The 25,485-nt window shown below is 36.6% G+C and overlaps 4 protein-coding genes across 5 annotated transcripts; 1 reads left to right on the plus strand and 3 right to left on the minus strand.

Annotated features, from left to right (window-relative positions):
- Positions 1-632: 632 nt before the first annotated feature.
- TBL5 (TRICHOME BIREFRINGENCE-LIKE 5) lies at positions 633-4,247 on the minus strand. 2 transcript variants are annotated; one of them, XR_007171273.2, is made up of 6 exons: positions 3,467-4,247; positions 2,581-2,773; positions 2,311-2,504; positions 2,083-2,238; positions 1,519-1,927; positions 633-1,226 (listed from the first exon to the last, which is right to left on the minus strand). XR_007171273.2 is itself a non-coding variant. In XM_048089322.2 (5 exons), exons 1-5 carry the CDS (start codon positions 4,171-4,173, stop codon positions 1,606-1,608), a joined length of 1,572 nt encoding a protein of 523 aa, XP_047945279.2. In that variant the 5' UTR covers positions 4,174-4,247; the 3' UTR covers positions 1,415-1,605. The 2 variants fall into 2 exon arrangements, 1 of the variants encoding a protein (XP_047945279.2); XM_048089322.2 differs by lacking the exon at positions 633-1,226 and having other exon boundaries at positions 1,415-1,927.
- Positions 4,248-10,545: 6,298 nt separating this feature from the next.
- Positions 10,546-13,157, minus strand: LOC125197459 (cold-responsive protein kinase 1-like). The gene is made up of 7 exons (XM_048096198.2): positions 12,800-13,157; positions 12,328-12,513; positions 12,109-12,239; positions 11,815-12,028; positions 11,492-11,723; positions 11,174-11,324; positions 10,546-11,078 (listed from the first exon to the last, which is right to left on the minus strand). Exons 1-7 carry the CDS (start codon positions 12,843-12,845, stop codon positions 10,755-10,757), a joined length of 1,284 nt encoding a protein of 427 aa, XP_047952155.2. The 5' UTR covers positions 12,846-13,157; the 3' UTR covers positions 10,546-10,754.
- A 3,542-nt stretch (positions 13,158-16,699) lies between these two features.
- LOC125192130 (uncharacterized) lies at positions 16,700-18,692 on the plus strand. The gene is made up of 2 exons (XM_048089603.2): positions 16,700-17,118; positions 18,304-18,692. Exons 1-2 carry the CDS (start codon positions 16,929-16,931, stop codon positions 18,423-18,425), a joined length of 312 nt encoding a protein of 103 aa, XP_047945560.1. The 5' UTR covers positions 16,700-16,928; the 3' UTR covers positions 18,426-18,692.
- An 873-nt stretch (positions 18,693-19,565) lies between these two features.
- LOC125192647 (uncharacterized) lies at positions 19,566-21,831 on the minus strand. The gene is made up of 4 exons (XM_048090269.2): positions 21,360-21,831; positions 21,135-21,232; positions 19,919-19,987; positions 19,566-19,845 (listed from the first exon to the last, which is right to left on the minus strand). The coding sequence occupies exons 1-3, from the start codon at positions 21,577-21,579 to the stop codon at positions 19,934-19,936; spliced, it is 372 nt and encodes a 123-aa protein (XP_047946226.1). The 5' UTR covers positions 21,580-21,831; the 3' UTR covers positions 19,566-19,845; positions 19,919-19,933.
- Between the last annotated feature and the right edge of the window lie 3,654 nt (positions 21,832-25,485).

The following is a 25,485-nucleotide window of genomic DNA, read 5'->3' on the forward strand; positions in this document are numbered from 1 at the left end:
ATAGGAGGCGTCGATTAAGGTTCATTCAATTAGGAATAAAGAGAGACGGGAAGGTGGAAAGAGAGAGAGAGAGAGAGATGAAAGTCAAATGAGGGTGGGGTTAGGGGGGTTGGGGTAGGTTAAGTTTTTTATTTTTGATTTGGTTTCTTTTTATGTAGATAATGACATTTTGATATAATTTTGATGAACAATGGGGTAAAATTGTATGACCAAATATGGAAAATTCTAAATGTGACTCTTAAACTGGGACGGACTTTTATGGCAAAATGTGACTCTTAAACTGGGACGGAGGGAGTAATTTTGAAATAATATCAGATTTAGTACATCACTGAAAAAAGTTAAAAGTGTAAAAAGACCAAATTGTCCAGCACCCTAAAAGGGCATTTTCTGTTCAAAAAAAGCCAAAAGGACAATTTTTTAGATAAAACCCTTAGTCCAGAGATGTCTGGAGATATTTTTAAAGTCTCCGGACTATTGGCGAGAAAAACCTATAGTCCATGAACCATTTTTATAGTTCACTCATTAACTATTTATGGGTTTCACTATTTCATTTCTTCTTTATTTTATTTTTGCATAAACCAATTTAATTTCAATGAAAAATATACTCCTATTAAACTTTTAAAAATGACATCTATATTAAAAAGACGTTATATTAAAAATAAAATTAAAATGACATTGAAATGCTAAAATTACAATTTAGTGAAAGTGATGAAATACATAATTTTTGTGGAATCACCTACTCGTTGCCAAATCTCGTCCAAATGTGTTCGACTAGATCTTCTTGGAGTTGTACGTGGCGGCAACATCGCGTGCAAGTGCCCGACGGTATATGCGCTCGCTTAGCGGTGCCACCACACCCTTGCATAGGGGACTGCTTGAGGTTTTATAGATGATTTATGAATGTATTAGGGGTTTAAAATGGAAAAAAAAATTAAAAATTGATTTAACGATAATAAACAGTAATATTTGTGGAAGTAGGAAATTTCTATTATTTCCGATTTTATTGATATTTTTTTATTTTATTAAAAAAATTAAAATTCCAATGGTCAAAACGACGTCCACTTCACCGCGCACTCCATATCGTGCCACGTGTGTGGGCGCGTCATCCCGTCAGACAGAGATGTGATCTCCGCGGTTGTCAGCCCTCTGCAGTGAGACGCAACGGCGTTCTGATGGCAGTTCGGAACGAGACAGCCCGTCTGATCTGGCGCCGTTGCAGATGCATCCTACAAAAGAAATCAAGAAACTACTTTATAAGATCTTCCTTTCAAGTTTTTCTTTGTTCTTTTTTACTGTTACAGTTAAGAATCTTTTGTTTGGTTCAGTTTACCGAATTACAAATGTTTTGTTCGGTTCTGACTTATTTTGTTGATTTATGCTCATTTCTACAATCATTAGAAAACTCAGAACAAAGTAGAAATCATCGTCCAATTCGGACATGATTTATGTTTAGGCTTTTTTTATAAACAAACTAAATAAATACAAATATGAATATAGTACATTTTTTGCTTCTCTTACCTTTTGCATTGCTCAATGCTCACCATCAATTACATTTTCAAGGACGACTCCACCAATTAACTTTAAATGGCTACACGATTTTTGTGACTATGTCTGTCTGGCTACCAATGTAGCATAGATGAACTCGTTCCAGGCATCGGGCACTCCGGGAAGACACCAGTGGCTACAGTCTTGCCTTCTCGTAGATACCTTCTTCAATTGAGTCACGTTCTTTCCATAGACGGAGGGGTGTCCATCCTTGCGGAAATTGGTCAGGCGTGTAACGTTCAGAAGCACTGCCTGCACCCTCGTTTCCTTGAGGATTTCCTCCACAATCGTCATCTTCTGAGGGTAGCTATCGATGATTGCCCCTTGCACTACCGGTTCAGTCTCTCCGTTGCACGATCCACCAGAATCCCAGTCTCCACCTCTGTAGTTAAAAAATGCAAGCATTTGAACAAGATCGAAAATCTCCTAACACGCTAGAAAGTATAGTTTGTTTATCTAACAATGAAGGAAATGTGGTCCAAGAATTGAAAGCAATGATAGATAAAATAAAGCATAACAGAGTTGGGAAAGTTGTACCTGAAGTGAGCAGACGAGTATCCACGATAAAAAACCAGCTTTTCGCGGCTCATGTTTTTCTTGATCCACGTTGCCCAAGTCCTGATGGCTCTTCTATATGCTTCCACAGCATCAAATTTAGGGTAGACATAATCGCCTTCTTTGTAGTAGTTTTTCCTGCAGCAATGGGAGTGATATTCATGAATATAAACGTAACTCTATTTGGTGGGGAAGTATCGTCTCACATACCCCCTAGACGTCTTTCCATGGGTCCACCAGTGCCCCGTGTTGAACACGAGTATGTCTGCTCTCAGCCAACGAGCAGCTGTCTTGTCAATGCGGTCGATGGATAGAGTAGGATTGGAACTTCCTTGTGCATTGACACGAACCCCTTCCCTGACAAGGAAGTGGGACCGAACAAATTCCACAGTGCAGTTGTAATCCTGCAAGAACCAGTTCAACAGCCATCATAAGTATTTTCAATAGCGATGACACGAAGAATGACCTGCTCAGATTTACCTCAAATTTGAACATGAAATAGCCTCTTCCTTTAGTTATTTTATATCCATGAGTTTCATACATTTTGGACTTATCCGGAAGCCCTTCACGCAGAAGACACAGCAGAGATTCAAACTGGTTACGGTTCATAGAGTCTCCCACCAGCATAAGCCTCTTTCCTCTCAGTCTCACCAAGAAGTCTGTCGCGCTAAACCTACAAAGTCACAAGCTTTCCATATAAATAGGCATCGCTAAAACAAGGCGCGTGAATGGCAAAACACATGATCAGACAACAGCAAGCACACATAAGTACAATTTCAAGTCTACCTGAACCATAATCCTGTTGCTAAAGAAATTCACTAAAGGAGCTTCATTTCATACTATCATTCTACTTCTTGCAACTTCTAACTGGAAAATATAACCAAGATTCACACTTTCATGCCAACATCTTCATTTTATTTAAACAGTCCTTCCTAATATTACTGCCTCCAAAATTTTGACTGTTGTACCCAACTAAAAAATTTAAATGCTGACCAGATTACGAAGAATTGGTAGCACTCTAGATAAATGTGTCAACTACTTAATTTATCACTATCACCAATTTTGAGTAAAGCTTACTTCACCAAGTATATACCAAAAATGGCAACACAACAATTGACTCCAACCTCTAATCCAAATCTTCAAATTCCAGAGTAGGAATTAAGCAATGCCAACACTGCAACATTAAGTATAAAAAAAACAACTTGTTTGCATTTTTCACCAAAATATCCAAGCCATTGGATTAACCAAATTAACATATTAGAGGCAAACAAACAAATCACCATAAACTAGCTTATATCAGCAAACAAAAACCAACACATCATCACACTGTATTGCTATTTCTCAAACCCTCAAAAGAGAGATAAACCTGGGAAGTTCACATCCATGCGGTTTCCACCTCCATTGTGTATACCCAAAATCCGGCCTCCCATTGCTCTGACAATCGAAAGCCTCATCCACGTAGGGACAAGAACCCGCTCTATACAGCGGATACCCTTCATCTTTCACCCATTTCCCACTGTACATATCACAATTCCTCAGCTTTTCCGCCACCGCATTATCAATTAAACCACCGGTCTCCTCCAAAGACTCCACCTTTGCACCAGATTCTTCCAATTCCGTGCTGTTTCTGTCATCGGAATTGGACTCCGGTGTAATGAGAGCTGTCTTTTCCTCGTCCGTCTCCAATGGATCCAGAGGCTCTGAAGCATTCTGAGGAGATTTGTCGTCAAGATTCGATTTTGATGAGGTGGGAACTTCATTTTCCTCATTTGAAGAAATTGATGGCTCTGAAGGTTCATCATCAAGATCAGATTTTGATGAAAGGGGCGCCGTTTTTTCTTGGATATCAAATGAAATTGAAGTGGGTTGTTTGGTATCATCGAATTCGTCGTGGGAGAGAGGGGATCTCGAGTCAAGGAGAGGGGCGGGGAATTGGGAGATGAGGCTGAGATCTCTGAGTTTGGGATCGAGAGGGCTTCTGTTGAAGAGGAGGAAGCAGAGAAGAGAGAGGAGGACGAGGAGAGAGAAAGTTAGGAGCTTGTTTCTGGTGAAGTGCAAGGACGAAGCTACCATGGTTTTTTCACATTGCTGTTTCGAAATTTCGGTTTTTATTTACTGGTTTTTCATTTCGTAAAAATCGAATATCTCAACTACATTTCACATCGTCTAGGTTTTGGGTTCACGCTTATGGATTTGTTGAGCTCTTGAGTTTTGGAAAAGATTTGCAGTTAGCTTGGCAGAAAATTATCAACTAATACAAATTTAATTCAATAATCTTTTAGTAATGAAAACAAAATATTGTTATGGGAGATTATAATTTCTCAAATTATGATTTAAGATTATGGTGCAGTAATTTTTAATAACAAATATCATGCATTTGGAAATATTAATGAAACTTATTACTCTGATTTTTTAATTTATATTAATCACCGAGAATTAATTAAAATAATTTTTTTAGTAAATTTTTACTCACTTCGTCTCCAAAGAATATACACTTTGAGGACGGCATGGTTTTAATGCAAAATTGATAAAGTAAGAGAATGTATGTAGAAAAAGTAAGTAAAGTATTGTTAGTGGAGAGTGTGTCCCACCTTATTAAAGAAAATAGTGGACGAACTAAAAAGAAAATAGTGTATATTCTTGTGGAACGGAGTAGTAATATTTATTAAAATTACAAATTAGATATACTTCATCCGTCCCACAATAGGAGTCACATTAAGTATGAACACAAGTTTTAAGAAAGGTAAAGAATAGTACTAGTGAGTTGAAAAAATTAGTGGAATATGAGATCCATTTTTTTATATTGATTTTATAATAAAATGTAAGTGAAGTGAGTTAGTGGAACGTAGAACCTACTTACCATTTATGGTAAAAATGAAATGTGACTATTATTGTGGAACAGACCGAAATAGCAAAATGTGACTATTATTGTAGGACGGAGGGAGTACTCCTTAGAGCATCCGCAATAGTGCGGACTAACCAATAGCCTAGCAGTAGGACTAACCAAAAACACATTCTTGCATGTCACTAAGACTAATCACAACCTTCCACATCACTAGGACTAACCATTGCACAGTAAGAGCATCTCCAATGGTCGGCTAGCGACCGGCTAGCTGATTCGCGTCGCTGGCTGGTCGGCTAGCCGGAAATTGGCGAGCCGATCGGCGTGGGCTGGCCGATCCTTCGGCGCTGGCCGATGCGCTGGCCGCCATTGTGGCGGCCCGATCGGCTAGTGACCGGCCAGCGCCCGAATTTAATTTTTTTTTTTAAAAAAAAAAAAATCTATATAAACGCGATTTTCGTTTCATTTTCATTTGCACCACTTGTTTTAACGAGTTTTCTCTCTCTCTAACTTTCTGTACAAGAGCATCATCGAGCGATGGATCACAACAACGAGTCCAGTCCAGTGACGAGTGGATCTCAGACTCCCACGTACCTGTGGGATCTGGATGGGGCGGGAAGATGGGCGGGAAGATGGGCCCAGGGTTTAACGTCCCTTGGGGGCAGTTGATGGGGATGATGGCCGGTGCGCCGGGGGGATTGCGGGGGGGGAACCAGGGGGGTATGCCGGGGGGTATGCAGTGGGGGATGCCGGGCGGGGGGCAGGGGAGTGGCGGGTGGGGAGGTATGCCCCAGATGCAGCAGCAGATGCTGCAGCAGATGATGGGGATGATGTGGCAGGGAGGGATGCAGGGGTCACCGGGGGGGGGGACACGGTCTATCGTCCCTCTATGGATTTTTTGACGGCTTCGTCCCACATGTCGACCCCCGTGGAGACGCAATTCACTGGCGATGATCTTTTGTTATTGCATGACATGGGGATCGATCTCGGCAATCCGGACACTCCCGTTCCAGCGGGACGGGCCGCGGCGAAGAAGAAGAAGACGAGGGGGAAGGCCAAGGCGGTCGGCGAGTCGTCGCAGCCCGTTGTTGACGACACCCCGGCCGGAGGAAGTGGACGGAGGATGAGTACGCTGGGGTGGCCAGGGGGTGGTTGGAGGTGTGCAACGATCCGCTAGTTGCGAACAACCAGCGGGTCGTCAACATGTGGGTGAAGATTAGAGCTGCCTACAGGAGGCATTGCCCGCACGGAAAGGACTTCAGGGAGGAGGTCCGGAAGGGGTGGGAGCGCATCAGGGCCGCGGTCGGCCGTTTTTCGGCGTTGTACGCCAACGCCCTCCGTCAGCTCACTAGTGGGCAGAATGAGGAGGACGCCCGGAGGATAGCCGAGAGTCAGTTCCCCTTGGCGGGGACGTACAAGGAGTTCCACTTCTGGGAGTGCTTTTTGTTGCTAAAGGACTCCGAGAAGTTCCGTGCGGGGTGCGACGCTGGGTGGCCGAAGAAGCAGAGACTGAACTATACCGGCGACTACAGCGGCAGCAGCGGCGGATCCCACGACCTCCCCGCGGATGCTGAGGAGTTTCCATCCCCTCCTTCATTTGCTGGTCGCCCCCACCCGGTTGGACAGAAGTGGGCGCAACGGGCTGCGAGGGGCGGATCCCCCTTATCGCCCCGCGAGGTCCAGTCCTCCGCCCTCCCACCCGCCGCCCCACTCGAGTACACTCTCCATTCGTGTAACCAAACGCGGGCTCAGATATACAAGGTCTTCCAAGATTGGAGGACCGCCACTGACCCCATGGAGAAGATGTTTCTTCACTCGATGCTCGAGAGCATGCGGGTTGATTTGGATGTCGCGAGGGCACGGCTAGGGGGTTCAGACGTGGGCTTAGATACCACGGGTGGCGGCAGCGGCAACGGCGGCGGCGACGGCGACGGCGATGAGGAGTAGAGAGTGGCGGGGCTTGTGTGTGGAAGCCCTTTTTTTAAAAAAAAAAATCATGTACTTATTTTTAAATCTTTGTACTTTTTTTAAATGGAATGGATTAATTTTCCCGTATATGTGTCGTAAATTTAATTTCGTAATTTAATCGTAATTTTAATTCCGTAAATGTAGTATATTTTGAATTATTTTTATTGCGGCTGGCCTAAATCTGATGTGGCAGGTAGATTTTTTAGTGCTGCTGACGTGGCAGGGGAGAGAATGGCTAGCCTATTGCTGGCCTATTGCTGGCCTATGTAGCATTGGAGATGCTCTAATAGCCTAGCACTAGGACTAGCCGACACCCTAGCCAGTATAACAAATGCACAAATTCACAAATACGTAATTAAAAATTCGACACGAATACGGATGGAGAAAGTGCAATAACAATTTCATTATGGGTGAGTGACCGGGTTTGCCACTCACATCCTCCCTGAACCGGAAGTACTTGTACCGACGCTCTAAAGCGTTCACGATATTCATAAATACCGGCCAGAGCATCCTAAAATGCTGCCAGAAAAGGTCTCACCAAACCGTGGCTGCTCAGCGAAGTGGTCGTCATACAAGTGGGCACCGACGTGGTCCAGGGGGACTACAACTCGATGATGGATGGGACGAGGGACCGTCGGCTGCTGCTGCTGCTACAAGTGTTGTTGTATTAACCGATTTATCTCTGCGGATGTATAGGCCCACAACTCTCATTAATTCGCCGCGCGTCGTTAGCATCACCATCACTAGCCATTTCTTTTATCCACAGATCAGATGAGAAATGAAGAGAGAAGGTAGAGAAATTCGTTAACACAAGTGGTGCGAATGAAATGAAGTGCAACGAGCCGTATATATAAAGTTTGAAAAAAAAAATCAAAAAAACCGCTAGCCGATCACGTTAGCACAATAGCAAACAACCGCTCGTACGTCGCTCTCATCCGTCACATGCTAGTTGGACGGGCGAGCGCGGCGCCCGAGCCACTAGGGCGTGCGTTCGTCCGCTATTGTGGATGCTCTTACTTAACCTTGGTTTACCTCATAGCTGAGTCACATCTTTTTTGCACTTGTTTTAAAGAAAATCATAATAAATAGATATAGTGGAGAGCAAGTAAAGTAAGAAAGATATTAATGTAGGTAAGACATTTCTCTACGTCATTTGCTATTTTACTATATTTTATCTTCATTCTAACTATTTATGATTTTCTTAAAACGGGTGAAAAAAAAAGAACCGTTTCAGTTATGAGAAAACAGAGGTAGTAAGTTATTAATCAAAAATATATACTCCTTCCGTCCCCAGGAGTGTGAACTATTTTTTTTTCGTCCGTCCTTGAAAAGTATGAACTTTCTAATTTTAGAAAATTTAAACAACATATTACCCCTACACATTATTTTTTCACAACTTATACCATTATCATTAACAACTATCATTACAATAATGTGAACATCACTCTCTACTAACATTATTTTCACTATCCTTTCTCTCTCTTACTTTTCCTCTTATTTGTAAAAATCCGTATCGAACTCATCATTCGTACTCTTTGCAAAGGAGGAGGTAGTACTATTTTATTATTATCATTCCAAATTTTAATAATTATACTTAGTACATTCTAATTTTCTTGAAAAGTTATTTATAAGTAGTAAGTACTGTACTGTTTAAAATAGAATGAATTGAAATGAAAAGGCTTTCTTAACTAAATTCCTTTCAACGTTGGGTGCCTGCACGCTGCCGCGCGCACACACAGACACATTATATTATACCATTACCTACATCTACATGGAGAGAGCAAGGGGCTTCACACCCATTTAAATTCATTTTTTAAAGTTTTTTCTATAACTGTTCAAAATTTATTACATATCATTACATAAAAGCCCCCATTACCAAGATTTTGAAATTTTAGCCCCTACTCGATCATGTTCATTTTAGTGTCCGCCCCCATATAAGTATATATAGTCGCATAAAGATAATGGAAAGGTGAATAAGGAGATGCATATTTCTCCAGAATCCTTTCTATTTCTTTCACCCAAAGAAAAGTGTTTTTCCTTTATCCCTTTAGATTTGACGACCAATGGAAATTACAAGGCAATAAATGCAGTTTGGTGAGAGATTTCTGATATGGTAGATGTCGATGCATCAGAAATCTCCACTGTCTTCAATAAATGCCTTCAAACCTGCAAATACTTGTTTCCTTTTGCTCACTAATAAATTGGTCACTTTCAAACATGTTATAATCCCATATTTGTTTCATTTTCAGCTCACATTTTTTACAATGAAGGCTTCTCTCCTTCTCCTTCTTCTCTTCCATCATCACATTCTCATCACCACCTCAACACTTATGGCTGCTGCTGCTGCTCATCCAATCAATCATCTACAATCTTCTAGAGAGAGGACAACCACCTCAGTAAGGCTGCATTTCTCCAGATACTCATCCCCGAATGTCGCCTATGGCGACCAGAAGCGCCTTGTTCCAACCGGAGCAAACCCTCTTCACAACAAGTAGAATTAAACCCTACAATTCTCTACTCTAACTATCTTAATCCACAGGTCTTTTTTTGCTTAGAAGATTGTTATTTTCCTATATTTCTCTAGTTTTATGTATGTTTAATTAGGTGATGATATTGCTGGAAAATGATGATGTATTTTGTATCCGTACATATAATGTGTATCTATCTCTTTGATCAACAAGTGCCAATCAATTCTTTTTTCAGTTAATTTTACTTTAGGTGAGAAAGATTATGTGATTTGTTATTACATCATTAAAATGAAGTGTTCTCAAATTTGAAAAAAAAGCTCCTAATTAGGGTATATACATCTTTATCTTCTCTAGTCATTTCTATGTATTTTGTTGCTAATATGATGTAGATAATTGAAGTCTCACACAGATACAAGTGTGTCCGTGTGAACAGCAGCAAAAAATAAAGCATTTTATATGAGTTAGTTTAGATCCGTTATTAATTATGTGTTGATGGGACTAGTAACCTGATATAGGAAATGGCATTGAATTGCAGCAGAAAATATTAATTAAATGCAGACTTTTACTTTGGCCAACCAAAAGCAGAGTAAAAAAGGCAAATTTTATTAACTATAAGTTGGGTGGTTCCAGCAAAATCATTCATCCCATCTCATGCATGCACACACTTTTTTGTCCTACCTTTTTTCTTAATACCAGTCACTTTCACTTGCATATGCATACATCGGAGCGCATTAAGGTCAATAAGTGAAATTCTATTAAAAGTCAAAACAAATCTCAGCCTTTGGATCCTGAGATTGGATAGTTGTGATAAACTACATTATTAACCCAAGATGCTACATTATCAGCCGAGCTACATTATTAGACTAAAATGCTACATTATTGTACTAAAATAGTACATTATTAGCTAAGTTACATTATTTGACTAATAATCTATATTATTAGATGACACGTGGCATTAATCTAACGGTTACATTACAAGATCCAATGGACTATAAATGTTTTGATCTTTAACATCATTTAGCTTATGAATCTGAATATATCCCTACATACATATGTGCAAATATGAAGAATTATCAAATATTATGAAAATTGTGTAAAAGTGAATTTGGGTATCAGATATAGTATTTGTGGCCCATCCCATGTGCAATGGGGGTGAACATATACACATAAGTAGCCAATTATTTTGTTGTATTTATTGATAAATACAGTTTCAAAATGGTCACTGATTTCAATCTGGAAGAGGAGAAGAATTATAGTACCATGAGTTTATTTATCTACATAACAAATGTTGATGTTTTGAATGTAACAAATAGCCAAATGAATAAATAACAAAATACGGTTTCTGCATATTGCTCGAAAAATTGCTTGGCAAAATCTTACTTTAGATGCCGAGGGAAGGTAGGAGAGTCGCTCCTTAAAGGAGAAGGGAAAGGCTCTGATATTGAGTCCCATGAAATCTTCTCATCATTCCTCTTCTTTCTCTCCAAGAAGGCAGGTTTCGCAGGCATCGTCTCCAATTCAACCTTGCAAGTTAGGATTGCTACGATTTCAGACATTGGTGGCCTTTGATTTCCTTGAGGCTGCAGGCATAGGAAAGCTACTCTAATGGCATGCAGCACATCCTTCTCAACGAAGCCATCTTCGCGTATTCTTGGATCTATGAGATCAGTTAGCATGGACCTCTCGTATAGCTTCCATGCCTAATGGGATAACGTGCACCAAAAAGAGCGGATGTAGTGAGTTTCACTCGTGGATTAGAAACAAAATCAAGAAAATGAGTAGGATTTTAAGTTACATATTCTGGAAGGTATTGCATCTCTGATGGCAAGGTTAGGTCAGTATTTCTTCTGCAGCTGATAATTTCAAGCACCAGAACTCCGAAGCTGTATATGTCAGCCTTTTCAGTCAGCTCGCCTCTGATGGCATACTCTGGTGCAGTATATCCTCTGCAGAAAAGATGCAAAACACAGTCATGGTTATCAATCTGTTTTCCCAATTCTTAATCGTATTTCATCCAATTTTTCAGCGATTCTAATATGAGTAGAGTCACTATAAAGTTATTCTTTACACGAAGATATATCCTAGTTTACTTGCACGGGAGAGAATTACTTACAAGGTTCCTGCGAACGCGGTGCTGAGATAAGCTTGATCCTCTGGGAAAAACCTTGCGAGGCCAAAGTCGCCTATCCTAGGTTGAAATCTATCATCAAGGAGAATGTTGCTCGCTTTAATGTCCCTGTGTATGATTCTGATGTGCGAATCTTCATGCAGATACTGCAGTCCTCGAGCAACCCCGAGAATTATTTGAAATCGAGTACCCCAGTTCAAAAAAATGTCATTTTTCCCTGCATACACAAATCACACGAAAAAATAACTTATGTCGTGCAATTTTTCTTGATTTGAGCACAAGAGCAAAGTTATAGGTTAATGTGTTACCATAAACGATAAGGTCTAAACTCCTGTTCTTCATGTACTCATAAACAAGAAGCCGTTGAGTCCCATCAGAACAGCAACCCAGAAGGCGAACGAGATTCTTGTGCTGTATGCTTGTGATCATCCTCACCTCAGAGAGGAATTGCGATTCACCCTGCTGTGATTTCTCGACTGCCAGCTTTTTTACTGCGACCAGCCTTCCATCGTCCAGCTTTCCCTTCAAATAACAAAACAAGATAGATAATTGGAATCACAAAAACATGTAAGGGCACAACTCCTATAATTCCAACCCCTTACCAAGTAGACAGGTCCAAATCCACCTCTTCCAAGAAGATTCAACTGATTGAAGTTCTTGGTAGCCTTCTTCAGTGTCTCCAAGTTGAAATAGCTAATCGTACGGAGATTTCCACTTAGAATATCTCTTGTTACTGAAGCACATGAAACAAAGGCCACAATGAGAGAACATGACTTGAATTGACTAAACAGGATTCTCTAAAAAACTATCAAAGACCAAACCTGGCCGGTTTACTGCCCGAGCAACGAGGGATCTGAATTTTGCGGGCTTGATCACTTTCCGAGAAATGAATATTAAGATGAGCAAAAGGAGTAGTATGATCCCACCAAGGAATATGAAGAGAGGTAAAGAAGCATGTTTTGAAGGGGAACTCTCTATGCCAAGAGCAGCTGATGGTGGAGTGCTCACTGCATCCATCCATTACAAAATTTCAAACTAAAATCTTTACAATAATCAGCTTAAAGTTAAACCACTGCTTTCACATGACAAATAACAAAATCTTTACAATTATGACAAATAACAAAATCAATTTCCTACAGTTATAAATTTAAAGCAGAGGTTTCATTTCTAGCTTTGGGTTTCTTGGCGGCAATCCATCAAACAGTTCGACAGCAATATCAAGAACTCGTATCACTAAGCTTGTAAAAATGAAAAATGGCTGCGTAAAATTGAAAACTCATATGGAATTCATACCTTCAACTGTTACACGGGGCATCGTTCTCATCAAAACCCTTTGCATGCATCCGACTCTACTCCAGCAAAAATTCAATCTTCATCTTATTTATTTATTTATTTATCTCCTATTCTTGTTTGCGCGAAGTAATAAAAACATGGGTATAATCGAAATTGGGAATGCGTGGGATTATCGAAATTGGGAATGCGTGTGATTATCGAAAGATTTAATGTTGTTATTTAAAAGAGGCAGCGCTTCTCGGCCGGCAACACTTGGTATAAAACAAATAGGAGAAGCATAAAGATTGACAAATAGAGCAATATATGAACACCAGGTCCAGTTCAATGCTGGTACATGACTACAACTGTAACGCTCTATGCAAGAATTTTTCTGTCGCAATCTCTACTTATGTAATTATGTTTGCCGATTTAGTTAGTTTAATTAAGATTTTGAATTTATTTGTCTACTTATTTTTTGTTAAATAGTCTTTTTTTAAATATTTTTTTTGTCATATAAAATTACTACTAATTTATTTATATTTTTAGCAAATTTTTCTCTATTAATTTCATTCTCCACTAACAATATTCTAGTTATTTTTTTTTCTTTTTGTCTCCATTCTACTTTATCAATTCCATACTAAAATCAGTATCATTCGCAAAATCATATTTTTATGGGATGATGGAAATAGTACTTTATCTATCTTGTTAATGACTCGAACGTCTGCCCTACATGCTGGGGGAATTAAGTTATTTTTACGGTAAAAGAGATTGAGATTGAAAACAGACTTTGGCAATAGCATCAACCAATTGTTACAATTTTAATGCAATATTTAATAAATAAATGAAACAAAAAGAGATAAAATAGATAGAATAAGTAAGAAAAAGAGTTTTTAAAAAAATAAGTAAAATAGGAGACAGAAAGATAAAAAGTGGTCACCGATGAATAATAGTGGTAATAAATTGGGAGAAACTTTCTATTTTTGGCATTAGACTAATTTTTGTGAACGAACCGAATTACAAATATGTGAGACTTTATATGACAGGTATGAGTATGATTATTTAATTATTTTAATTATCCTTTTTTATTAAAAGTTATACTTTAATTTCATTCTTTTGGTTATGAATCAAGTTTAAATTGTCTAAATTGGATTTTATCGTATAAATTAGATTTAAAATTTGGTTTAATCGTGTAAGACATGTTTAATAATATAATATCATTTGTCATCATATAAATCTTATTTTTAAAATTTGGTTTAATCGTGTAAGACATGTTTAATAATATAATATCATTTGTCATCATATAAATCTTATTTTGGTCATTATCATAGGATGTAATCAATTGCTAACTAATTAACAATCCCAAATTGAGATCAATTTTCAACTATTAGATTAGAAGATTTTGTGGTTAATATAATGTTAAGTGTAATATATTTTAAATTTAAATAATTATTAATTAAATTAAAAGGGTATTAATGTCAAATCCTATATGTAGTAATTATAACTAACTACTTTCTCTCTCCTCAAAATCATCTCAAATCTTTAAATTTACGTAACTCTCTCAATTTAAATTATTTTTTCGCAAAAAATATATCAAATTAAAGATAATTTAATAAGGATTCCAACGAGATCTCAATTGCATATGTTCCGACGATGTTCGGGTGATGAAATTTGATAAATTATATTTCAATTTTCGTATATGTTGATAAGCAGCTATTTTCAACAAATGCAACAAAAAATCTCAACATATTGTAGGCAAAATCTCAATATTATGCATGTCCAATCTCAATAAAAATGTGTTGATATTTTCTTGTCCTTGTGTTGATATTCTAATGTCGTATTGTTGATATTTGTAATACACAATGTTGATATAAAAAAACACTCACGAAAATTATCATATGATAACATAATGACGATATTACCCTTTTGTTGATATTTTGTCTACTATTTATTGAGATTTTGTGAGCTTTAATCTCATCCACTCATTTTAAAATTCAAGGATGGAGATTTTGTCTTGATTTTAGATTAGGGTGCTATAAGCATTAGAATAGGACCCCATTATCATAATATAATTGTGGTACGAGTTGTATTTGTATTTGAAGGTAGCTGGTCAAGTTTGTATTTAGATCGAAATTTTTTTAGTAGTATATTGAATTCATTTTAGATTTTATTGGGTTATGTCATTATCAGGTTAATCCAATAATAATTGAACACCTTAGATCAATTAATATTAGACCTTATTAAATTGAGTTGTTGTGATTGACTCAATTTTTATCTGTACAATTTAAAACCTCGTTAAAGAAATCTTATACAATTACTTTTCATAAATGCTAATTTATGATGTAACTAAGTAGGGATGTCAATTCAATCCGAAACTCGTGGGCCGGCCCGAACAATCCGGTAATATGAGCGGGTTAGGGTTGTAATTTTATTACCCGAATACAAAACGGGCTAAACGGGTTGACTCGAATGGGTTGACGGGTTAAACGGGTTGGCCCGAACGGGTTGCGGGTCAGCCCGATGGGTTGTGAGTTCTAATTATAAAATATTAAGTTTTAGGGGTTTTTTTATATTTTTGAATCCTCAATCTTCATTCTACACAATCATTAGTCTTATTCAATCTCCATTCTACACTTTTCCACTCGATTCCACAATATCAGCTTTCAAGTTTCATCTCAACTCATTATTGCATCGTCCCATCATCTGCCACTAGTGTCTTACCACCACCAAAGCCAATCAAGACAAAATTAAGAACTAACCAATCAAAATCTTAATATATTTATCATTTTAATAATGATTTATGTAAGATGTGATTTTTATTTTTCATAAAGAATTAGTTACGAACAATGTCATAATAATGACACGAACACAAGCTTTAATTTATATTGTAGTTGATCGAGATGAAAGGCTTCTTTTCAAGTATTATTGAAGAAAACTATGAAAATTTAAAGATTTTATATAATTCTAAACTAAAAAGAAAAAAGTATCTAAAATTTAAAATCATTTTATAGAAGAAAATTTTGATACAAGAGATTATTTTCGAAAGCTTTTAGGCCCGAATAGCCCGATGAGTTAGCCCAAAACCCGACGGGTTAGGGTTAGGGTTGAAAATTTATGACCCGAAAAATCCATAACCCGAATGGCCTGCACCCAAACAGCCCGACAACCCGAATGGGCTGGCCCGAACCTGAATGGATTAGCCCGATTGACATCCCTATAACTAAGTACTATATTACTATTACATTTTATAATTATCAAGATGGACTTAATTTTTATACTCCCTTTATCCCCGATAAATTCTTGTAAACGAATTCTTAAAATACAATAAGTCTCCATCAAAACAAAAAGGAGTATTTGCTCTTAGAGTGAGTATTTGCTATTTACATTTTATAATTTTTACGATGGAGTACTTTTTTATTTCACGCAAAACATAAATAAGAAATCTCCCTCATAACATAAACAAAAAAATGACAAAATATTTTAGGCACTACTCCCTCTGATCCCTTAAATTTTATCATATTTTGACTGGATACGAGATTTAATACATATAATGGAAGTGAGTTGTAAAAGTTAGTGTAACATGAGTTATACTTTTATGGACTAATAAAACACGAGTGAAAATAAGTTAGTAAAATATGAGATTCACTATTAAAAATAATAAAAAAGTTAAATATGACAAATTTTGTTGGACGAATGGAAATAGAAATGTGTGATGATTTTGATGAAGTACGTGAAATCACTTTAATATTTTTTGATATTACTAATTATTTTTTTAATTAATATAATGTCGAAAATACATTTTTATGCCAGTATTACTTCCAGAAGGTCAATTACTTAAGCTAATTAAAAACTCAAAACTAATTGCCGAAGTATCGAGAAAAATCAAAATGTTTATGTTTGGAGAAAAATCAAAATATTGAAAAAGTCCAATTGAAAAAATTCATTAAAACCCCAAAATCCCTTCTTCTCCACGCACGGTATCGATCGCCCACTGTTAATCCTTAAGGTCACCATTTTCACAGCTCCCCTTTTCAATCAAGCTTAGTATCTTCTTATTTTCGTCAGTTTTTCCCGTTTCTTGGAATCCAATCTAGTTACTGAAGATAAAGGAAAGAAAAAGAGAACATTTTGAAGAAATCTGTCGAAACTAGCGATGGCATATGTGGACCACACATTCTCGATTTCCGACGAGGACATAATGATGGGAACCTCATACAGTGTGAACAACAAGCCCCCCATCAAGGAGATCGCACTCGCCCTCTCCCTCCTCGTCTTCGGCGTGCTCGGAATCGTCCTCGGCGCCGTAATGGCCGTTAATAAAGTCGGCGGAGACCGCGCTCACGGTATTCTTGCTCCCCGGCCTCTCAATTTATTTGCCCACGCTTCTCTCAGCTAAACTGTTTTTCTTTTCGTTTTCCCCCTTTTTTTGAGCTGTCAATTGGAGAATCTAGGGGTTTTTTTTTATCAATTGGGTTTTTAGGTTGATTCAGAAATTGTTTAGGGTTTTATTATTTTCATATAATATTGTTGGAGCGTGGAGTGGATTAGTTCAGTTTGTTACGTATGATTAAAATTTGCTCTTGTTCAGTTAAGCAGGGTGATTTGAGCAAACAGAAAAGAATGTGAGTTGAATAGATTGCAATATGGAAAACTCTACTGATAGATCACCTCATTATTAGTGTGAGATTTAAAGACATGGTTCTATGAGTTCAGAGTGATATTTTGCTCTCTTCCTTTTTGTGGATATGTCAAGTTATCAACAATAGAATCTTGAAACATATCTAGGTTTGATCTTCTGTACGGAGCTATTCTCGAAACATTGTTAAGACAAAGGTGAGAGATCTGTAGATTGTTGATTGGACATTGCAGCATAAGATTAGAAACTGCTTATGTTTTTATTATGATTATTACTACTATCTAACTATCAAGCAAAAATTATGTCTATCTCATTATGAATGGATTGCAATATGGAAAAATTTTCCATCGATTACTGATAGATCTGCTAATTGTTAGTGTTTCTCTGTGGAAGAGGTTTAGAGACATGATTCGTTAAGTTCAAAGTGATATTTTTATCTCTTCCTTATTGTGGATATTTCAAGCTGTCAACTATAGAATCTTGAAACTCGTCTAGGTTTGATATACTGTTCGGGGCTATTCTCGAAACATTGATAAGACAAGAAGTGAGATATCTGTAGATCGTGATTGGACATTGCATCATAAGATTAGAAACTGCTTATATGTTAGTATCATGATTAATATCCAACTATCGAGCAAAAATTATGTCTATCTCCATTGCTATCAAGTGACGACTGGTGTAGCAGCCTTGATTGTTCTCCATCCAACGCTGTAATCATTTTTGCCTCCATACTTCATGTTGGTTGATGGAGAGACTATGTAGGCCAAGTTTCTGATCTGTTTATTGTATTGTATTGTATCAGTGTATATTTTTCTTTGTACTCCACTGTAGGATGTATACTTTGCCATTGGCTCGTTAGTAACCTATTTTTGGCACAATGCTGTATATGCAGGGACATTTTTTGCCATACTGGGTGGAATTTTATTCCTTCCTGGATTCTACTATACACGGATTGCTTACTATGCATACAAAGGTTACAAAGGTTTCTCCTTTGCCAACATACCTGCCGTCTAGCTATATGTTTGGTTACACTCTCAAACAATGTACAGATACCTCTTAGTTCACTGCTGCTGCACTCGTCTCTTTTGTATTCATTGTGTTTCTAGTTCTGTACATCGTGGCAGTTCACATGCATAATCTAATTTCGTGCCTCATAGACGACGCAGCAAGTGTGAATCATCGTAGCTGTTCCATTGTTATGTATGTCTGTGGGTATTACAGTTTGTTGGAGTTCAAGATTTGTCAGTACATGACTGCTTAACTTCGAATTTCTTTTCTATATGTGCAATGAGCTGTCAACACAGGTTAATAAATTTGTGTAGAATATCATAGTGATTTCTCCATGCCAAGACTATGTATGTGGCATAGTGAAACATAGTTTCTAAATTTGTGGTTCGAAAACAGTTTTTGTTACAAAAATCTGCCTCGATAAAATACTCAAATGGAAAAAAGCTGGTAGAAGACTGGTTTTTTTTTCCTGATTCATGAATTTCTAGTAAAGGAGAGACAAAAACAGACTCTGGTTTGGTTGGCTTGGAAAGCAAGGGTTTTGGTGATGATGATCTTTGTTATCATTATTTCATTACCATTATTATCCATTAACAGATAATTTATGTTTTATTCCAAAAGCTAAATTGTAATTATGTGATGAACTTTTTCGTAGTAATACATAAAATAGTTTTGTCATTATAAAATCATTTTTAATTATAAAAAATTGAATTTTATTTATAAAGTTCTATTTTTTATACAAACTCATACTAGTACTACTAAAATTTCTACTCATACGTAAGCAAATAATGTGCTAAAAAGTGAGATGAGACCACTATTTAATGGAAGAGACATGGTTGTGTGGATATCTAACAAAATATTTTTCAAAACAAGTCATTAAATTAAAAATGATAAAAGTGCAGTTTACAAAAATACTCCTTAAACTTTACCCGCGCTTTGATATTTTCTGAAAATGAAAAATATCGAAAGACAAAACCCTTGAAGCGTTGTGCCTGTTTTAACTTTTAGGTGAAAACTTAAAATTGATATCGTAAGCGCGTTGAACAGATTGGTTTTCACGCAAATTACGTGTAAAAAGAAGAGAGTACAACAACAGACTTGAATATGCATATAAAAAACTCTGAAGAAGAAATGGAAGGTACAAAGTGAACAAAAAACCAGGCACTTGATACCCCTTCTGGTATTGAAAAATTGCCAAATTTTAGCAGTATTTGTTTTACAACACAAATTAATAGTACAAACAAGCTATAACAGTTTTGCTTCTGCTGTAAACACCACAATATCGCGTAGATAGGTTAGCTCGATCATGAGCATAACGGCCATATTGTAGACTAGTAGTACACATTGCAAGAATTTCCCCACACTGGTCAATCTGCTATTTGGTATCCCAAATTTTGACTAATCTCAAAATGATATCTGCTCTTCGCTGTAACAATTTAATTCGAAGATCAGGAGCAAGTTTAGTAGAACCTCAAGGGGAAAAGTAATGGAAATATTACCTGCTTGTTAGCGCATCACACATTCTGAATTTTGTTCGGTTTAACCTGTGGTTTCGCTTCATTCTGACTCTGCAATTGACACGTGACAAAAGGTGAGAATTTTTGGATGCAGTTACAACACAACAAATATATGTTCATGTCAGAGTTGGAGTTGAATCTTTGAAACATCAACTTTGTTATTGCGTTAACACAAGATATGAGTGATCCAACATAGTAGGGGCAGGAATATATGCTCGAGCAGTAGAGAGGATGGTATATGATCCTCCACCCGCACTCTTAAGAAGCGACTTTACTCAGTTACACAACATAGACCAAATATTGACCCGAAGTTGTAGGCCAAAAAAATCAAAATTCATTCCAATCTCCTTTTCTTTTTATCACCATAAATTCTTTTACCTAACAAGATACAAGGGAACTGGTCAATGTGTTTAGGTAATCCTTGGCCAATATGTTTGCGTATAGACTATAGTATAACCACGAGTGGCAGTAAGAGATTGAATGTATCCCCTTAAAAAAAAGCTAACCACACTTGCAAAGGAAGACCCGGAAAAGGGAAAAGAGAACGTTCACTTCAAAAATAGATTTGAGTCGATAAATTCTGATAAAATGAGAGCAAAATTTATACAAGAAGCAACACATACACAGTCTAAGCATCATCTTACTCAGCCAGTATTGCAAATGTGAACATCACTAAACAGTTTATCCCTCCAAAATAAGTTGATTATTATCTACAAGAATGACAATCAGGAACATGATTTGTCATAACTTATGTTCTACAACCACACCCTCTTAATCTTTTATGCTTTAGCTTGTAAAATATACTACTACTCACCCGTTTATGCAAATAAGCTACCTTTTCTATGGTGTGAATGATCTCTAAGTGTAGTCTTTTTCCACCTTTATCCGAACATTTCGAGTTTCCCTCTCTAATCTTTCAGTCAAGTGCCTGATAATATAGCCTCCTTATCCAATCAACTCAATCCCACCCCATTATTCTAAAGAACTAACCTTTCATCCATCACAAGAATAAAAATCAAAACTTTCCCCTTTTGATTGAGTAAAAAACTTATTTAGAGGCATCTAGTTGCTGGGAAAACACCCAACAAATCCAAAAGCAACAAAATCCCAAACACAAACCGCAAATCTCATCTCACTATGGTAGAAAAAATAGTAGTACTAATAGCCATGAAACCCTCACACAAACAAAAAAAGTCACCTTTCCATTGCTTTCATAGTAATCATCCAATGCCCACTGATATTTTGACTGATTCAAGCCAAACCAGTGTGCCACATGCTCGTCCAAACTCGCATGAGCTGCAAAAATAAATCAAATCAAAGCCCAAATCTTTCCCTCTCAAAATTATCAATGCATATGAGTAAATCATAATTGCAAAATTAAATTAGAAATAAGGCTCCAAAAAGGGGAAGGTGAAAAAGATACCATTTTGAACCCTGGCTACAGCGTCCCAGAAGAAAGCAAAAGAAGAAGGCTTTTCTTTGTAGAATTGGGCAGGCGGGGCCATCACCGCCGGCGGCGAGGGAGCCTGAACCGGAGCTGGAGATTCGCGCCTGGGCCCATCATTCGGCGTCACGAACACCGTGTAAGGCCCGATCTTTCCGATCCTCGGCGGCGGAGTAGCGGATTCAGTCTTGATTGGCATTTTCAATTCAGTAATTGATAGTGAAATTGGCGGAGGTTAGCAAAGCTGGGAGGAAAGTAGAGCTGAATTCTTTCTTCCGCCGGCTTTTTCTTTTGCCCTTTTTCAGACAAAGCGCAGAAGCGAAATGAGAGTAGTTTTAGTGAGGATTGGAATTTGGAAGTGGACTCTGGTCTGTGGAGAGTGTGTTACAACGGCGTTTATAAAATCGCCACTTGCCTTTAAAGCATTTTACAGTTGTGTTTTCAAATTTTTGATTCGATTTTGTTCTTTAACGACATAAATTATGAATTGTGACTAAATGAGTCGTTGTGTATTAGTAATTGAATAAGAATTATTATAGGATTGGAGGATATTAATGAGGAAGCAGCCTTGAAATATGAGGTTTAAAATTTTTTCAAGGGAATTGAACACCATTGAATATGTATTGATTACCTATGTATTTTTATTTCAAGGGAGTATTCAATATCTTAACCTTTATTATTCCCTTTTTTATTGTGTAAAAGAAGACAAATATTGAAAATGAAAAGGATTTTTAAAGGAGGGCTTTTACGAGAATTCATGTGATAATTCACAGCGCCCCATGTTCGCGTGGATTTTTGTCTCTATCAGAGAAAAGATTAAAGAATATTTCCTAAAAATAATAATTAAAAATAAGACTGCAAAACCGACATTAGTTTTGAGTCTATTGGTTTATTAATCGGTCTGACACTACTCATGAACGTCATTTCACCTCTATCCGCAAAGTTCGACTCAATTTGATTCCGACGTATATTTTAAGAAATTGTTTTACTATTTTATACTCCCTCCATCCCACTAAATATGCAACATTTACTTTCGGTACAAGATTTTATATAGTGTTGTTTTGTGAGTTAATGAAGAGAGAGTAAAGTAAGAGAGAAGAAAAAGTAGAGAGAGTATTATTTCTATTTTTAGAAACGTTTCATTTTTAATAGGACAGACCAAAAAGGAAAATGTTTCATTTCTAATAGGACAGAGGGAATATTAAATGGACGTATATAGTAAAATACAAGTCTCTCATTAAGGAGATTGAGAGATATTTTAATTCATATTTTTGGCAAGATTCTAATTGTGACAAACTTTATGAGAATAATAAAAATGATAAAATAAGACAAATTTTGTGAAATGAAGGGAGTATATGCACAAAAGAATGCTACTACATATGTCCCATGCAAGATGTCCACAATTTTGAGTGACAAAAATTTTTAGGAAAAATTATTTAGTGTAATATAATAGAGAGATGAAAGTTAGTTGGGTGTTTTAATGAAGAGATGAGAGAGATGAATTTGTTTCCAAATATGGAATGAGGACATCTTAAGTGGAACAAACTAAAACGAAAATGTGGACATCTTGAGTTGGACATAGGGAATACTTTAGAATATCTCCAAGAAGAAAAGGTAAATGAAAAAGGTATATCATGTGTTTACCTTCTCAAAAATTAAAATATACGCTTCCAAAAAGTAACACATTCCAAAGGAAAAAAGGTTGATAGGATGGTAAATTATTTTTTAAAATAAAATAATAGTATATGCATTAAAAATATAAAGTGTAATACCTTCTCAAATACATTTTCCTTGGAGAACGGTTTTTCCATGAATATGGTAGTTATAAAATTTTACCTCTTCATTTGTGGAGAGATAAAAATACCTCTTAAAAATGGTGAAAACGGTATAATATATTTTCGAATACCACTACCTTTGGAAAACAATTTTTCATGAAAAAAGAGACTCCCACGGTCTGTAAATAGGAGTCCTGTTTTTCTATTTTAGTCCGTCCGCAAATAAGAGTCCCACCTTCCACTAACTTATGTCACTCATATTTCATTTAAAACTAAAATATACAAGTGAGATCCTTATTCCACTAACTTTTTTTCATCCACTTTTCTTAACATTTTTTAAAAATTCATGCTGTCCATAAATAAGACTTCTAATAAGGAAAAGTAAATATGATAGCTATACGATTTTTTTTGTTTATTTACCTCTCTCCTTAAGATATATATGCTCTTTCTAAATATTATAGTAAGTAGTATAGAGATATTATAACTCATTCCATTCATGGATTGAATTGTTTAGTACTACTACTATTATTTAAGAAAAAAATTTGTTTGATTCTTAAACGGTATCATATTTTTTGTTATTTTAATGACGTTAGCTTGATTATAGTATTACAATTATGAAGCATATTAACCAATCACACAAACCATATATTTTCATTTGGTTCAGTTTTAGTAACAATAGATCGTATTTTATGGTTTAGTTTGATTTGGGGTCAAATTAAACTGCCCATCCCTAGTTAATTAAGCCCTACGTCTGATTAATAATACTAGTAACATTTTGTTTAATCTGTTGGACATAGATGTCCACTGTAGTCGAGCGAGTGATTATGAAACCCATATAGTGGGATAACAAATATAAGCCCAATTGCTTTAAATCAAACTTGGGCTAGTTTCAATTTTACCCAAAAACTTCAGATTTGGACCCAAACACTAATGTGAAGGATCCTGTATACATAAGATGCCACTGCTATTTTCCAATTTATAGGATGCCCCCAAGTCATTTCTGAAACAAAAAATTAGATATTCGTGTATTATTACAAAATGCAAGTTTAAAATCGGTCGAGATATCTAAGAAGTCATGAAAGATATATTGGGCATTTCTTGTCAAAAGATAGACTTTTTAGATGTCAAAGTCCGGTTTTATTTCTCTCGATATATTCCTCTGTCGACAGATAAATGACTAATTCCCCTTTCCAACGGTCAGCGCATTAGGTTTAGGGGACTAACCAAATGATTTGCTTCATTCACATGGGCAAAGAGTGTTGCTTAATGAACATATTGGTTTCAAGCTCGTGTTTTTTTAATGAGAGGACTCTAATTTTTTAAAAGTATAGTGGCAGATCTTTGCTCTAATTTAAGTATATAAAATTTGAATCGTGTCACAAGATCTACTCTAACTCTAAGTGGCAATGACTTGCATTACATCAAATCAATGACCTCAAAACCAAACCTAATTTTCCCCTAACTTTCACAAATGGTATGAAATCCACAATGCTTCTTGGGAAGTGCATATATCAATATGCTCTTTCCTAGTTAGGCAATGAAGATGGAATCCACCTCAACTCACTTTTCGTACAAATTTCACAATAGATAAATAAAGACACCAAAACCAGCATTGTATATTTGCTATCATCCGTCATCTTATCTTTTGTTCATTGGAAGTGGCTAATATATTGATGCTACTTTATTCGGAAGGATGATTGCAAATTGTTATTTTATTACAACTATCTCATAAAATCTTACCTTGATTTCATCTCCAATATGACTAAATAAGAGTAATACTTTCCATAAATTACCTTTTCATAAAACATTAGAACATAATATATAAACGGATATTTTCATCAAAGAAAACAAGTCTTAACCCCAACGGACCAGGGTACGAAGGGACAACAATGACAAAGTTTGATTTTTCTTTTTGTCTGTTTTAAATATATTGTGGGGAGTTAACATCAATTACATCATGGGACAGATTAATTTGATTGACCCAAAAGGTGCAAGAATAAAGTGTTTTGTGGTTCATTTCTAAATTGTTAGTATGGGCCAAAGTTGAGTTTGTAATAGGTGCCTCTAAAGATTCCTTATGGCCACCAATTAACCATCATCAAAATGCCTCAACACTATAGTGATAATTTACCCTCCGAAAGGAACCATATGGGTCGATTCTTGCTCAATATATTTAAAATTCACTTTAATATGATGTATAAATCTTACTTGTTGCTTGATTTCAAGGATTTGATCATATCTGCAATTGAATTCACTACTATTGCTATCCATGTGTATTCTGGTTTGATGCATGAATTATTCTCTGATACAAAATTACAATCACTGAGAAG

Source organism: Salvia hispanica, chromosome 4 (genome assembly GCF_029641045.1).
Source record: "Salvia hispanica isolate PSC_SH4W2 chromosome 4, Shi_PSC_v1, whole genome shotgun sequence".
NCBI lineage: Eukaryota > Viridiplantae > Streptophyta > Magnoliopsida > Lamiales > Lamiaceae > Salvia > Salvia hispanica.